General features: G+C 48.5%; 1 protein-coding gene across 1 annotated transcript; it reads right to left on the reverse strand.

The window, feature by feature from the left end:
- Window positions 1-6,151: 6,151 nt before the first annotated feature.
- On the reverse strand, window positions 6,152-16,474 carry PLK2 (polo like kinase 2). The gene is made up of 14 exons (XM_086960663.1): window positions 16,203-16,474; window positions 15,026-15,133; window positions 13,567-13,683; window positions 13,327-13,456; window positions 12,780-12,867; window positions 12,329-12,424; window positions 12,030-12,228; window positions 11,181-11,325; window positions 10,297-10,394; window positions 9,999-10,137; window positions 8,608-8,848; window positions 8,379-8,508; window positions 7,405-7,515; window positions 6,152-6,903 (listed from the first exon to the last, which is right to left on the reverse strand). The coding sequence occupies exons 1-14, from the start codon at window positions 16,416-16,418 to the stop codon at window positions 6,712-6,714; spliced, it is 2,010 nt and encodes a 669-aa protein (XP_086816789.1). The 5' UTR covers window positions 16,419-16,474; the 3' UTR covers window positions 6,152-6,711.
- Between the last annotated feature and the right edge of the window lie 362 nt (window positions 16,475-16,836).

The following is a 16,836-nucleotide window of genomic DNA, read 5'->3' on the forward strand; positions in this document are numbered from 1 at the left end:
AAAGTCTTAAACATTTCATGATCATAACAATTCATCAATCAACTTCTGAAAATGTCAATGTTTTGGTTTGGTTTACAATTCTGTATACGTCAATCTCTTCTTCCAATCCAGTTACAATCCTCTCTTCACCAACCTGCTGCAGCTTAGTACTTGAAGACTCTTTAACCAATCTCAGCACAGCACTTCACACCAACCGATCTGCGATGGCGGGATGAAACCTGTCATAGCTACTCCTCCTACCGCACCTAGAATAGTAGGATACGGTATCATATATATTGCTGCACTTGCTTCAGAAATCCCTAAGGGCTGAGCTGACACGACCTGTGCCACAGGTGCAGGAACAATCTCAATAGAAGCAGAAACCCCTGGAGTTATTACCATAGGGCTGCCTCAACAGTTGCAATAAGAAGTTCTGGGAGTGGTCTTTTAAATCTGAGTTGTATTTGGTTAAACAGGGATGTAGCCAATGTAGCACTAATGACTAACTGCCTCTGTACTTTTTGCGGGAGCCACACATAGTGGTGGACGTGAGGAAAACAAAGCATCTAAAATGTCATCCTCTGAATCGCTATCAGTGTCTGTTTGTCTTGCAGCTTCCTCACCATGGTTTCCTTGTTTTCGGTTCTTTTTAGTGTTTTCTGTGGCTGTTGTTGGGTACAGTCTAGTTCCCTCGACTATGCAGAAGGTTGGAGAGCCCCCCACCTGGGGATACTCCAGTACCCATGTACCTAAGTCCACCAGTTGCACAATATCCTGAAGAGATAACATCCTGAAGGGCTGCCTTTTAATGAACTTGTTTAAAAACCTCAGATCCATCCCCTGCCTCCACTTTCCTGACTTCCTATTGATGAGGAAGAATTTGGAGTTGAAACTTTGGTTAAGACATTTGACCGGCACCTTTTCTATTGCTTGCCTGGAAATAAGAAATTGAATCTCCTTCTTTAGAATGGGTGATGTGAGGCCTTTGGCGAAGGTAGATTTGGAGCCTTTAAAACAAATTACAGGGTGACTGTCCTGGATTATGTCTAACACCCATCTGTCTGAAGGGATTAGCTTCCAGTGATTGAAGAATTTCAACAGAAGGTTGCCTAAATGATGTGGTACAAAAGGGGGTGGTGATGGACGGAGCATCTGAACCAATCAAACACTCACACCTAGTCAAAAGATCTGGGTTTAATCCATCACCGTTCTTTAGCCCACTCTGCCACCCCAGTTCACATATGCAAATCAGTCTGCCCCTGTGCCTCATGGGAACAGTCCAGCCTGAACTGCCAAGCCATGCCTTCCCTGGACCGGAAACAAGCTTCCTAGGACCGGTTTCTGGCATTCCAGCCATCTTCAGCCAGGCCTACTTGAATAAATGATGTGGAGCTGAGGTGATAGGAGCCTGAATTACATCATTGCCCTCTTGTATTATTCTGAGCCTTTCCCCTGGTCCGAAGGCGGCTAGCGCATTGGCTGTCTGGAATATATAGACATTGTAGTTCGTCTGTAGGGCTGGGAAGAATATTGAGATTGAAAACCCTGTTGAGAGCAGGGCTGAAACCTCTTCTGGAACTGTGGTCTGGTATTAAATTGGCCTCTACCGATAACCACAAAGGGCTGAAAACGACTCCGTGTAGGGTGCCAAGTGAACTAGCCGTGTTGGAATCAGACATTACAGACTGCAGTGCATCATCAACATGCTTCCCAAACAGGTTCTCCACATCAAAAGGCATGTCGTGTATTTTGGCTTTCACCTCTGGGTGGAATGCAGTACCTTTTAGCCAACCTTGGTGCCGCAAAAACTGTTGCTCCAGCCATTTGCCTGAAGGGAGTAGAGGAAATGTCTATGGCCACCTCAATGATATCAGAAGTGGCCTTTTTCCTAACATTAAAATGTCATGGGTCTCCTTGTCCTCTGGGAGATACTCCAGTAGAGATGACATGTCAGACCACATCGGACGCTCATATCTCCCGAGGATGACCAGAGCACTGGAGGCTGTTATTGAGGTCGCTGCCATGGCAGAGAATCTCTTCCCTATATTATCACGCCTGTGGCCTTCTTTATCCAGAGGCGCCGTGCATGGCGAGGAGGGGTTCTTCTCTCTTCTCTGATTGGCCTGCATGATGACCGAGGCTAGGCTAGCCAACGAGGCATGTAGATGAATTCCCAGAAGCTTTGTATTTTTTTATCCAGTTTTGGTGTAACACCCGCTACTGATGCGGAGGTCCTCATTAGTTTTAAGCCCTCTTTCCAAATGAAGTCTATAATTAGGAAAGACGAGTTGTGTGGTAAGTTCCAGCCTTAAAATCATAGAGGTAGCACTCTGTCTGCTTCGCTGGTAGCGGGAGGTCGATGCTCTTTCAAGCAGGTCATGGAAACTACCAATGTCTGCAGGCGGAGAATCCACTGTAAGAGGAGAAAGATGCTGGCATCGGTATCACATAATCACACCATTCTGGATGCTTCCTAGGATCCAGAGGGATCTCTCCCTCCTCTGGCTGCTGGTCAGCATCACTGTCATGGAAAGAGTCTAAATTAGTAATCAGTGCTGGCACAGGCCTTCCCCTCTGTGGCCTGGGTGCACTCTGTGGGACAGGAGTATACCGAGGGGCTTCCTGCCTAGGAGTAGGCTGTAGAACAGAATTAGCATCTGGGAACCTCTTGTAATAGTCCCTTATCATACGCACATCTGTTACAAGTGTGACAGGTGTTGCTATTGTTGGCTGCTGCACCGGATATGACTTTTCTTCTTGGTCTTCGTAAGGATAGTGCTCCTGAAATGTGTTGTGATCCTGGGCAGATTGATGACCCCCTGTTGGAGTAGGAATATTCACTTTCAAGGTAAGTTGACTGGTCCTGTTCTGCATCCTCCATCTCCTAAGATTTGACATTCATCCTGGAGGGGCTATATGCAGGACCAATCGAAAGGGTAGTGGATAATGTGGATCCAGCCGTGAGCTTCGATGACGGGAAAACAGCGGGCACCATCAACATTCGTTGTTAAGAGACAGTCTCATCGACAATAACATCATCTGAGTCTACGTCAATGAGGCAGTCATCGGGGTTTTCATAGTCGATGTAGTGGAAGTGACCATCAAGCTAATCGTTAGTGAGGACACTCTAGGCGACATGGCCGGTGTAAATGGTAAGATCAACGGATACATTTTCTTTGCAGAAGGGTCCTTAAATGGAGTATGATGAGCAGATAAAGGTGGAGAAATAGACTTTTCATGAGAGGATATGCCAGCCAGCTCCTTGCTTATTTTCCTTTCACTACTGGTCTCTCTATTGTGAGACTTATTTAGTGTGTCAGAGAATGAAGAACACTCATCTTCTCTCTTTTGTGAGGAGGAATGAGCCTTCACCTCATCTTCAGAGTCCGAGTCAATATGCCTTTTCTTCTTCCCTAGCCACAGAAGTAACCAACCCGCCCGATCCTTAGAGTGGTTTAGCAGTACCTGCATTGTGTAGGCTTATGTTGAGGATAAAGACAATATAATCACTCTTTATGTGGGTCCGCCTGGACTTTCCACAAGTCTTGCAAGGCCTGGACAGCCTTTTTTAGACTCAGATATTATGTCAGAAAAAAGTAAAATACACTCCCAGGCTAAACCTCAGATGTTCTTAGGTCTAAAGATGAAGTGAAGAGCTGCAGGTCAAAAGTTTCAGTGAAACACTGACTAAGCAGAGCTCAGAGGACTCCTCAAACACATGTGGTAAGAAATCGGAGGTATGGTGGTCTGCAGGAAAGGAGTGCTTCTGGATCTGACCTTTGATTGGCCAAAGTTTGGTTCTATTAAATTAATGTGAATAGGCTAACATGATGTGTTGCTTTTACTATGGATGTCAATGCTAATGCTTTAGCACTACTCCCAACAGGACAACGGAGAAGGTTCAAACATGTGAATCTATAAAATACAATACCGGAGAACAGCCTATATTACTGTCCCATTAGTACACACTCATCCTGCGCTAGTGTCACCCCTGCTATTTGGAGACCTTACTTTTGATCACCTCCATTGTGCCTTGCGTGCTGGATTGCTTTTGGGGCAGCACCGGCTGTGGACAGGTCTTTAGTGCTGGGTGCAGCCTGGAACTGGAAGAGTGTGCCCCGATAGCACCACATAGTGCACTCAATAATAAATTCAATAAGGAGGTGGTGGGCTGGGTGAAATTCACTTGGGGTGGAGGGAGACTGGCGTTTGAGCATTAGTGCTGCAGGCTGGGTGAGGCCCTGGTGATGGTCGCTTACCCCCAATCGAACTTGAACTGTGAGGGCACACCTATCTGCAAACACGTAGGTGACTGAGGTCTGGACTGAGACTTTCCCACATGAGCCACCAGAGGGAATGTCTCTTACTCAGCTGCTGTTGGGGATTGGTTTCCTCTCAGCTGCTCAGCTTGGATGGCTGATTGACACCAGCATGCTCCCGGCCTGAACACACAGAGCTGCGGGGATTTTCAGTTCCACTTTTCTGCATGCACTGGTCAGCTGATACAAATAAAAAGATCTAAACAATCTAAAGGCTCTTCCTAGGCCTCGCTACTTCTTGCAGCGACAGCAAGAGTAGTGAACTAGACACCTTTGCCATCTAGGGATTTCCAGAAGCAAGTGCTTCCGATCCCTCCCATAAGCTGGATCAGAGCTAACCTTTGCTCTGAGAGCACCCTGGACAAAACCAATTTTCTAGCCCTTCCCAATTGTCCTTTGTATTTTTCTATACATTGAAAATTTGGGAGGAGTAGGAAGTGCGGGACGGTGGTGTGGGCCCGGCTTGCACAAGTTAAAGGCCAGCCCTGAACTGGATTCAACAATAATGACACTACAGGAACACACTTGAGCAGAAATTGACACCGTGGACATCCGTCTTAGGCTTCTGCATGCAGACCAGGGAAAGCCCTCAAAGAAATTAAATAGGTCTCGCAGTTTAAAGAGTTTGAGTAATTGGCATTGTAAATGACAAAGCCTTTTATTTAGGTGTGAATTACCAAAACCGATACATAAAAAGTATCGGTTTAACAATGCCAATAGCTTAAACTCTCCCAAATACAAAACCTGTTGCATTGCAAATGCTTGTTTTTACTTTGTCATGCTGCGCAGCAGACTCACTGTTGTACAACATGGGTAAAAGATTACCACAGCTCTTGCATTGGTGAGTCCTATCGACGTTCTTACTCCTTTTGTTTTTCCTAGACTGAGGGGCAAGTGGGGTAAGTAAGAATAAGACTTGAGGGGCAGCGATCGGTGCCACTGAGACGGAAGTCAACTCAGGCACCCTGAGGTAAGGAATTGAGACCATCAGTGTGGAGAATACCACAGTCTGAGTCCAGGACATGGGAGTGCAGCAACTGCCTCAGACTTCCACAGAGCAGACCACAGGGTTGTCAGAGGGCCTTCGACTCAGGGACTGGCTCCCAGGCCCAGAGTGTGAAGGGCACAAATACACCAAAGGCCAAAAAGACCAGGAGTGTGAAATGAGTCAAAGACCCGGAGATAAGGCATTACATGTTGGCAGCCCAGCTACATACTACATTAAACGCTACAGGGAAGATGAACCTATGCGATGCTAAATGTATTAATGGCTGTTCTTTGTAATGCAAAGATTCCCATATGGTGGATTGATGCAGGAACCGAGGCGCCCACACCAGGTCCAAGCAGAACTAAGGCAGAGTTTAAAAATACAAATACTTAAAATAGATTTAAATTCCGTGGCATCCTTCTAATCCTCGAGCTAGAAAGTAATAAATGCAGATGTGAAGGTGTATCAGCTGGATGACTTAACGGAAATAGCTTCTGAAAGGAAGATATCCAAGTCTGAAGGGTGATCTGCCAATGTTGGCCTTCGATTGACTTCTATGCAGTCCATCAGCTCAGGAGAGGCTGAAATATGAGTTTCACTTTTGCAAGGAGCATTCAACCACTGCTCCATCTGGTCACTAGGGTGCTGCAAGCTTCACAAGCATGAATGGGATGAACCAAGATAGTTACATGTCATTATTTAATGTTCAAGCACTTCATGTCGGCCCTTTACTGCTTGACACTCTGCTCATTTGGATGATTGACTGCAACTCAATCTTTGTGGCCCTAAAGCTTTCAGCTTTAAACACATTAACCAAGCATTTGAAAAACGCGAACCCCAACACCATCACAGGCATAGCAAGAACAAAGTTTGTATTTCCTCTTTATTGCCAACAATGGAGGTTCAAATATAATTAGAATCAAAAAGTCTTTTATGAAATAAATAAAAAAGTCACACTTGGGCTGCAATAAATAACTTTTCTTAACTAGGAATGCACTTGTTCAGCCACAAATGTGGGTGTGGTCATTTATAAAAAAAAGGTTTGTGACCACAGTTCACAGTTGAGCAGCATTAAAATATGCTGCAGTAATCACAGCTGTTCCACAATAATAAATGTTCCTTAATTTTCCATTCCCGGTCAGGAAATGTACTCAGTTCAAGTTCGCTTTCCATGCTCTGCACAGAGCTTCAAGGAAAATATGCACTCAACTTGCGTTGAATTCTTCGCAGAATCCCACATACGAGAGTCTTCAGTCTTTTACTCCATCCAGTCCAACAATTCGGGTTCCATCGAGCCACTCTGGTCCCAGCCCAGCTCACGACAACAACTCCTTCTCGTACCCCCCCCTCCAATCTAGTCTCCGACATACCCCACTGCTTCCGCTGCACTTCACAGTGAAAAGTCTTCAGAAACGTTCAAGTGCCTCAGTTGCACCGTTGCAGTAGCATGTTCAACGCATACTCCATTCGGTTCTTAAGGTCCGGCGAACACCCTGACACAAGAAGCGTCGACAGGCGGAACGCTGTGGACATCCGGTCTTCGTTAATGTACGTAAGCAGATACTCGTCATTTTGGTTGCAAATTATTATCTTTGTGTGGTCATGGTAGAAGTTCACCTGTTGAAGAGAAGAAATATAAAATGAACTAATCTGTAGAGAAAGCCATCTTACAGTATTCTGGAAAAATAATTAATGAGGGAGCAATGTTCACATTAGAGTTGTTTAGTAACTGAACAAAAAATGTTGTCTAGACAAGCTGCAAGCCTGTGTTTATGCTTTCAGCAGGCAGCCATTTTGTTCACTGTCAACTATACTATCTTGGACATAATTAGAGCTCACTTGGAAAAGAGGAGTTTTCTAAAAATGTGATGGTGAAATACACCATGGTTACACAACCTTAATACCTATACTGTGGGCCCCCTCAAACGTATTGGGGAAATACCCATCGTACAGAAAGCCAACAGTAAAGCCTGGAAAAAAGGCAATTACATTATGCCAATTGGTATCGTCTGGCAGAAGGCCCGCGTTCAGTGGTACTACAGAAATAAATATCAAGAGCAGAACTGGAAGCAGCGGTTTACAATGGCCACTGTTATTGAACAAAAGAAAATAACCCACCTGGAACGTGCCATCGTTGAACAGCATCATAAGTGCTTTGTCAGATTTCAGCCACTGCAGAAGGTAAAGCCTGGGTCGATTTACGTCAGTAACGCTTGGCAAATCACCTCCCTGAAAAGGAAGAGAACCAACTGGTAAGACACTTTGTTCAGCACAACTAGTTAGCAAGCTGGTAGAGCCATTATAGGACTTCAAACACAATGATCACACTAAACAAGCCCTATGTAGCATAGTAACCCTCAAACTCAAAACTACTACCTTTAATATTCACTTTAAATGATGAAGCATCTATCCTAGACTGCATGAAGCAGGTATGCAGGACATCTTATCAGTATAAATAGCAGCCCAAACTATAAGACTAACTTTGCTGCCTAGCAAACATTTCATCCTCTCTGCACAACATGCATTGGACTAAAAAAGTCTCAAAAGTGCTATGGATGCTAAAACCCTTTCCCTCACAACCAATATTGTGGCAACACTTGTAGTTCTGGTTCCATCGGATGTCAGGTCTATGTGGGGCCCTCGATAATACATAGCTAGCCTACAGGTAGTAATTAACGTTTTGCAAATGAATCATTGACAGTCCAAGCCTTTGTATATTATCACTTTCGATAAGCCGCAAACAGTCATAGGACCTATTGGCGGACACTTGCTCAGACACTTCCTAGCTCCAATTGTCCAGCCATACTGCTGCTCTATATGGAGCTAAAGAACTCAATACATTTATGTATAGGTCCAGAGCCACTGCCTGGGATACAGGAAAAGATAGTCCTGCATCTGCCTTGCTCATCATGTCCACCTTTAACACCTTCTATTGCCCCAACATTAGGTGAATACCTAGCTTAGCTGGAGTAGGGCGAGAGGTTACGGCAGGTGTAACATGCATGACTTTCATTGAAATGGCGATAACAGCAGTCGTAAACCTCCCCCACCAATATGTCCATGGTGTACAATCTTCCGGCGCGTCTACTTACATCCATCAGGTTCTCCTCCATGTAGTGTGAAAAATATTTCAAGACAGTGACTTGGCCGACGAACTGTTCGGGAGCATCTGCGGCTGCGAACACGGAGCACTGCCCCAGCTCTGCGTAGTAGTGGACAGTTCTGTAAGACGGAGAAAGGATTAATACCCCTGAACACTAGACCGCATGCTCCAAACCTAGAATGAATATCTACACGTGTTACATGGGAGCAGAGACTTACTTCTTGTCTGGCAGCAGACTCATGTGAGCCCCATTGTTGAAGAGCACCCCAACAGTATGGTCCGAAAGCTGGTAGCCGAAGCCGTACTTGTTGGAATAGTCCACCCACTTTGTCACCCATTGGAAGGTGGGGCTCAGCTGCTCACTGGGAAGCACTTCAGACTCCGGCATGTTTTCCAAGCAGCCTTTCATCACCCTGGCAACTGTGTCAGCAACACTGCCCATGGTGCTGTCTTCAAGACCTGCAAAAGATGCGCTGGTGAGTAGTGGCAACTACTACAGAGGCCAATGATGCACTGCAGCTTCCCCCCCCCCCCCTCCAAGCTCATATTACACAGGTGAGTAGTGGCAACTACTACAGAGGCCAATTATCCACCGCAGCCTCCCCCAGCTCATTACACAGGTGAGTAGTGGCTACTACAGAGGCCAATGATCCACCGCAGCCTCCCCCCAGCTCATATTACACAGGTGAGTAGTGGCAACTACTACAGAGGCCAATGATCCACCGCAGCCTCCCCCAGCTCATATTACACAGAGTAGTGGCAACTACTACAGAGGCCAATGATCCACCGCAGCCTCACCCAGCTCATTACACAGGTTAGTAGTGGCAACTACTACAGAGGCCAATGATCCACCGCAGCCTGCCCCAGCTCATATTACACAGGTGAGTAGTGGCAACTACTACAGAGGCCAATGATCCACCGCAGCCTCACCCAGCTCATTACACAGGTTAATAGTGGCATCTACTACAGAGGCCAATGATCCACCGCAGCCTGCTCACCAACCCCCCCCCCCCCCGCCTCCTCCTCCAGCTCATTACACAGAAACCACACAGCCACATGGGCAAAGTAACCCACTGATGAGCACAGCTACACAACTGGCCTTTGTAACAGACGTGGGAATGAATGCTCAAGGGTGAGAATAATACTTAATGCTCCTCCTAATCCCTCGAGGAATCAGGTTTTCACCTGGGAAGTGGAGGTGTCTCAATCTCTGCATCTCAAAGTTCTATTGTGACTGCTGTAAACAAAGCCAGGGTCAGACTCCAACCCTGTGAACGCAGTGTCAGGATACCGAATTACAACGCACAATCTGCCCCACTGTTCATTAGAACAATGGCTCATGGGAACTAAAGGACATTCGCTTCCGCGAGGACTGGGTCAGCAATGACGCACGCAGCCCATTGCTTTGTATCACTGGGACACCTTCCTGCACTGGAATCAGTTTACGAGACGACTTCCGAGTCACGTGTGCAGCTCCAGGGAGTGCAGTCATTCGGAGGTACACAGGTCCATGGGGCGGAGGACAGAGCAAGCATCCCAGTCTGAAGAATGAGCTGCAGAGCATCTGGCTTAACGCGGTATTCAAGCGCCTAGAGTCGAGAACACTTACATTCACTGCTACTGCTGCAGCTCCCCAGGGTTCCGCGGACTATCAGCCGGATGGAGTCACCCATCTGCGCCTTGGGCTCACCCGGCGTTGGGCCAGCTTTGTCGACTGCAGCATCTGCAAGTTTACTTCCGGGTTTGTCCTGAAGAGAGAGAAGCGCATAACTCAAACTGTGGTCGAGCTGGCTCGTGGCGCAGACTACAGACACTCACACTCGGAAATCCAGGGCGCTGCCGGATTCCCCAAGCTCCCTGGCCCCGCCCGCTCCACCCATTCCCGCTCGTTCATCAGCTGCACCCACCTCTTCTGTTCCGGGTTTGAGCGCCTGCTGCGTGATGCAGGTCTTTTTCAAGTCGTGCCTCAGCTTGTAAATGTCTTCATCTTCTTTTGGGGATTTATCTACAGTGGAGAAAAAAAGACACGGTTACTACTAAGAAAGCACCGTTCTAAACACGTGCTTCAGTAATGCACAGCCCCCGATTTAAGAAAAGGTGTTAGACTCCACAGGATTACTAGCCCCAGGAGCCTTTCGAAGGGGAGAGCCTGAGTCACCAGGGAGCATCAACAAGCAACACCAAGCTCACTCACTCCATCAGTTTCACAACTAGTTCTCACCCGGGGGTCAGTGTTTGCATCTTATGGAATCAGAGAAACAGAACTCCTTTACCGGGGAAGAATTAAGGAAATCTACAACACCAAATCAGTGGCCTCCAAGGAGGCCCATTTACTACTGTCCTCGTTCCATGCCACCGTGATCTAGAGCCGCGGGCCACCAGCAGCAGAGCCACCACAAGTAACTACTGGAGAGTGAGCAGCGAGCTAACAAGCAATGCCACAGGCATGCAGAAGAGGCTGAACGCAAGAGGGCGCTCTGCAACCCCCACGTGTACTGCACTTATTCATATCCGATCTGCAACCCCCACATGTTCACTCATCCAGACACTTTACCACCCCCGCCGGGAGGACACTTACGAGTATGTTCAACACCCACATGTACTGCACTCATGCAGGCACTTTACCACCCCCGCCGGACGGACACTTACGAGTATGTTCAACACCCACATGTACTGCACTCATGCAGGCACTTTACCACACACGCCGGGAGGACACTTACGAGTATGTTCAACACCCACATGTACTGCACTCATGCAGGCACGTTACCACACACGCCGGGAGGACACTTACGAGTATCCAAATACTTGGTCTTGTCCTTCTTTCCGCCGAACAGAGCTGCTGCCGCCTTTTTGAAGAAGTTCTTAGCAGGACTGGAGAGGTGGAAGTCGGGGGCGGTGTGACAGCAGTTGGAGGAGAGCCGCTCTGGGGTGAAGCCCTGAATGAAACCGAAAGCAAACATTTAACCAGGATTGGGAGAGCACACGAGGGACAAATGTCACTGACCAGTTAAAGCACATCCCACCTCAAAACCGGAGCAAGAATGCCACAGGGGCATGGCAGGGGCTGCCACTCAACAGCACAAAACGATCATAAACATAGGAATCAAGACAAGTGGGGTAGAAACACTGGTGTATGAACCCCAAATCACAGGCCTATCTGCAGAGCACATTCACCCCAAGCAGGTCTTTTGTTATAGACCAACAACTGATGTGTTTCACTAAACTTACTGACACCCCAATGGATGAAATCACTTAGATCTCACCGAGGCTGCAGAAAAGTGAACAGAAACCCAATTAAAAAGGAGATTTTAGGAACTGTAATAAAGGTGGAGTAAATCCATTAGGAGATACAACTGGCAAAGTGCTGTAACCTTTGGTGTGCAAAGTGCCAGACTCAAACATCTACTCTAAAATCATGACACCCACAAATACTTTGTCGTCAGTGGCTCTCCCTCTAAAGAGGCTCCACTGAGTATAACTCACTTGACAGAATGACAAAGTTAAGTTTTTAAAGAACCAATAGGGATGTGAAGCCTGTTCATCTAGGAAGATTGTACTATGCATGCAAGGTGCTGCCAGGTATCCCATCCTGGTAAGTGCTTATATAAATTCAACCATTCCTGTTCTGGGCGGAACTTACCTCCGTGAAGAACTGATGCTGAATGATGTCCGCTAAACTGGGCCGATGCTCTGGGTTTTTGGACAACATGAGGGTAATGAGTTGCTTTGCAGGTGTCATTAACGAGCTTGGCATGCTATATCTTGCTTCCCGGATACATCTGTAGGTTTCTTTCAGGTTTGTGGTCTCGAATGGTGGTCTACCAGACAGCATTGTGTACCTAAAAAAAAATGTAAGAAATAAGATGATCTAGTTTGATGCACATGGGCGGACAAGCATCACCCGCACAGGTACTGAAGCCACTGGAGAGGAATACTTACATCACGCAACCTAGAGCCCAGACGTCAGATTCACAGCCATGGCCTTGTTTGTTAAGGACTTCTGGAGAAAGATAATTTGGAGTTCCGCAAATTGTTCTGGGAAAAAAAGAAAGTTTGATTAATTCCAAACACAGAATAATGCTGCCCTTCTCTCCCCCACCATCATAAGCTAAGGGGGTGCAAAAGCTCCTCTAGGGTGCTCTAATGTATGCAGTGAAATGTGCACCCCCCCCTTTCATAAAACTACTGGTTACAAAAGCCTCAACGGTGAGTCATGAAATTCAGATTGCGCACAGGTTTGATTGTTAAGGAAACACCGAGGCACAGGGAGGTCAAATGTTCCCCCAATCATACAAGACTGTTGAGTGCAAAAACTAGGATTCCACCGCCTTCCATTCAAGTGCTAGAGTTTAGTGAGCAGACCCCCCCCCCCTTAATGAAAAATCCCTACCTGCGCCTCTGATCCAAAGGTTCCAGCCTCGCCGCCAAGCCAAAGTCACCAACTTTCAGTTCCATCGTCTCGTTAATGAAGAAGTTTCCTGGGGGAAAAAAGGGATGATTAAATGAACGTAGTGAATCGAACTTTGAGGCAGAAAGATGGGCGACTTTACACATAGATTATGCACTTGACATTATAGAAAGTTCACACCTGGAAAAACTATACAGTCGCTAATCTGCCAGCAGCGCAACCCTTGGAAATTCTTTTCATGATTTCAGTAGACAATCCTGCAGGTTTTTGGATTGCTAAAACTATCCCCCTACAAGGGAGTGAAAGAATCCCAGGCAGATGCAGACAATATGCCAGGCAGATGCAGACAATATGCCTGGCAGATGCAGACAAAGCAGCGATGAATACACCCGACCCTCATGGCCCCTCCTACATTTCCAGCATCATCACTACAGAAGGGTTGCGCATAGGTTTGCTAGAGGAACAGTTCTCTCAGGAGGCAGATCCGAGGATCCATGGGCACTGGAGGAGGAGACCAAGAGATTCTCACCTAGCTTGAGGTCGCGGTGCAGGATCTCCTGGTCGTGAAGGTACTTGAGCCCGGACACGATCTGCCGCAGGTAGTATCGCACCTCTGGCTCGGTCAGTATTTTCCTCGCTTTCAGAATATGAGCCATGGACTAAATAGGAAAGACAACAAAGGATCAGGAAGTGCCTATGGTGTGGGGCAAGGGGGCTCTTAAAGGTACCGCTCATGATCAGAGGTCCTCTGTGCAGTAGCTCTACTCACCCTTCTACTGCAGTACTCCAGCAGGATGTAGATGTTCTCCTTGTCTTCGAAGTAGTGGTAAAACTGCACGATATGGTGGTGGTGGAGGAGTCTGTGCAGCTCAATTTCTTTGTCGATCTACAAGAAAAATAAAACACCCATCAAGAGCTCGTTCATGGAGGCCCTGGCACCGCTGCGAGGTGGTGGCTGCATTTCACCCCCGTCTGAGGAGCAACATCTTTATTTCATTTATTTTGAAGGTTTTATATAGTGCAGCAGATACAGCGGCACTGGGGTTCACAGGTGAGGACGCCCTAAAATGAGTACGAAACAGTGTATTGGAGATTTGGATGGGAGGGGTCTTTGCTTCCTTTGGTGAGGGGCACCTTTGCTTCGCCATATTTCACCGCTAAGCAGCTTTTGTAAAGAGACGCCGTGGGGTGTCTGCCTCCTGAACTAGGGGCGCTGTGAATCCGAACCCCGAGGAGGGAGGGCAGCGCCGCATCTGCAGAGTGCGCGTGAACATCTGGGCGTCTGAGGTACCACAGCGCCCGGTTCACAGCTACAGTCCAGAGCTAAACACAACACCTAGAGTAATTACAGGGTGGCAGAGGCATACATTTCGGGCTGACTGGCATACCGGCGGAGCTGTGCCCAAGCCGCCAGAGTTCCCACGGTGCAATTATCGCCTCGGATGCAAGGCGGAGAGGACCCTGGAATGCGGCCTCTCCCTGGAGAGCAATGCTCGCTCCCAGCCGAGCGCCGGCCGGCTAATGCAAACCTCGGCATGCAAATGAGCAGGCAGAGAGCGCCACATCCGAAACCTAACCTCACCCCAGCGACTGTCACCGAGCGCCGCCTCGAGCAGTCGCTGCTGAAGCCCGGGCCGTAGTCGATTATTTTCACATAAACGGACAATCTCAAGGCATCGTACTTCACAGACCGTGCAGGTAGTGGGACTAGCTGCTAACTAGCGTTTTTAGTACACAGGTGTCACCACACGACTACAGAACGGGCGAGGAGGGCACAAGCACACGAGGGGGACTTGGTGTGGAAAGGGGACTTCAAAATACACTACCAAGACGGAGACAGACACTCCACACAGGGACCCCAAGAGGACAGCGAGGGGACCGGGCAGGTTAATTCATGCACGGGAGCTGCAGGGGTGCGCAGGGCCCCGAGGAAGGGGGGGGCGAATTCATTCATGCACGGCCGCTGCGGGGTGCACTGAAACACAGGAGCCTAAAGTGAGCAAGGACAGGACAGCGAGGAGCCGGACAGGTGCAATCATGCACGGGCGCTGCAGGGGTGCACAGGGCCCCAAGGAAGGGATTGGGGGCAGATTCATTCATGCACGGGCGCTGCAGGGGTGCACAGACAGGTGCTCCAAAAGTAAGCATCGAGGACACGGGCCAGATTCATTCATGCACGGGCGCCTAGGGGGCCACAAACACGGGATGAGAGAAAACAAAACACCCACCTTCTCCCTCTGGTGGGGCTTGGCCACTCGGCTGTGCGGGATGATCTTCGCAGCGTACACTTTGTTCGAGGTCAGGTCGGTCAGCTCATAGCATTTTGCGAATCCACCCTGCGGGGGAGAGAGGTGAGCAGCAGGTTACTCGTGGGGAAGAGGTTAGGGATGCAGGTCAGGGTAACTGGACAGGCATACTGCTGAAGGCATCGAATCCAGCCCAGGTGCAGGAATTGAACTAAGTCCGAAATGTGCCACATAACAGCTGTCAGCTTGACACACATATATACACACACATATATCCGAACTCGCCATTCAACACTTTCCTTCACGGAAAAAACAACGAAGAGTGGACCCAGATACTGGTGCATTCCTTCGTGCTTTATTTGTGCAAAATAATCAGCCAGCAATACATACACACTGTAGATCTGTACTGATTCAGCCCCCCCCCCCCAAAAAAAAAAAAAATATATATATATATATATATATATATATATATATATATATATATATATATATACACACATACATATATACATACATACATACACACACGTATACACATATATATACACACATATATACACACACGTTCATACAATTTTAGGCTAAATCAGTACAGACTGTTGATCATTTCCAATTTTACAGAGCCACGGGTAGGGATGCTTGGAACAATAGAGGGTTGGTTCGCACAGAGCGCGCGGTCTAGACAGATGTGGGATTAGTGACAGCCTCTACATGCACAGACCACAGCTGCCTCCAAGGGGTTCAATGCTCCCTGGGTTTGTAGGAGACCACCTGCTGCTGCTCCATGGCGATCCACTTCAGCCGATGCCAGTCCAGATAATAATTAACTTAAACCATTTCCTGAAGCCCCCGGAGTGCAGATGACGGACCCCTTAAAATGCATTCAAAAGCCCCTTTATAGTGCATCCATAAAAGCGTAGCCTCCCGAAGAAGCATCAGGTTGCACTAACGAGAGCCCTCTGGGTGCATGCGCGAGACCTGCGCTGAAAGCATCAATTGAGCACCATCACCGTGCATACACAAAGGACCCCCGTCGTGCAGGGTCAGACACCCTCCCAGTGGTGCACCACAGGGACAGAGGCCACACGGCGGCTGGTCTTGCTCCTGCATGCACAAAGAATCCATATATACATCCAGACGAGGGTGCAGGGCTGTTTACCTTGCCTAGCACCTTTCCGCGGCAGTACCGCCGGCCGGTCCCCGGGTCGGTGATAATCCGTGCGATCTCGGGCTGCCCGTGCTGGCCGTCGCCCGCTGCTCCGCCCTCGGCGCTCTTCTTGTGTCGGCGGGAGTCGCAGCACACGCGCCCCAGCGCCTGCTCGCACATCCGGCCCCCGTTCGCCGGCTGGTAGGCTATATTCCGCAAGATATCCATGACCGCGCGCCGCTCACACTCCCTCCTCAAAACAAGAGCCACACGGCTGCTGTCATCTGCCCGGCCGCGGACTCGGCCGCCGCCCTATATAGAGTGCTGCTCTCCGCCCCGCCCCTAGGACTGTGACGTCCTCCATGACGTCCCACCTCCTTCATGAGAGTGGCTCCCTGAGGTTCTAGGGGCGGATCGATGGCGAGGGCGTGCAGGGGCGGGGCTGTTGGCCACGCCCATCGCCCAATCCCCTTTCTTGTGACGGTGGAGGTGGAGGGAGGGCGGAAGCGAGGGAGCAACGCTGACCTTATCAATCCCAGCACCGCACAGCTGGCCGTAGGATGTGAGCTCTGTTATCCTGCTCCGGGGACCGGCCCGGGCATGTCAGCCTCACACCACCCACCAGCCAAAACCCAGCAATTTCCAT

This window comes from Lissotriton vulgaris, chromosome 3_1 (assembly GCF_964263255.1).
Source record: "Lissotriton vulgaris chromosome 3_1, aLisVul1.2, whole genome shotgun sequence".
Lineage (NCBI taxonomy): Eukaryota > Metazoa > Chordata > Amphibia > Caudata > Salamandridae > Lissotriton > Lissotriton vulgaris.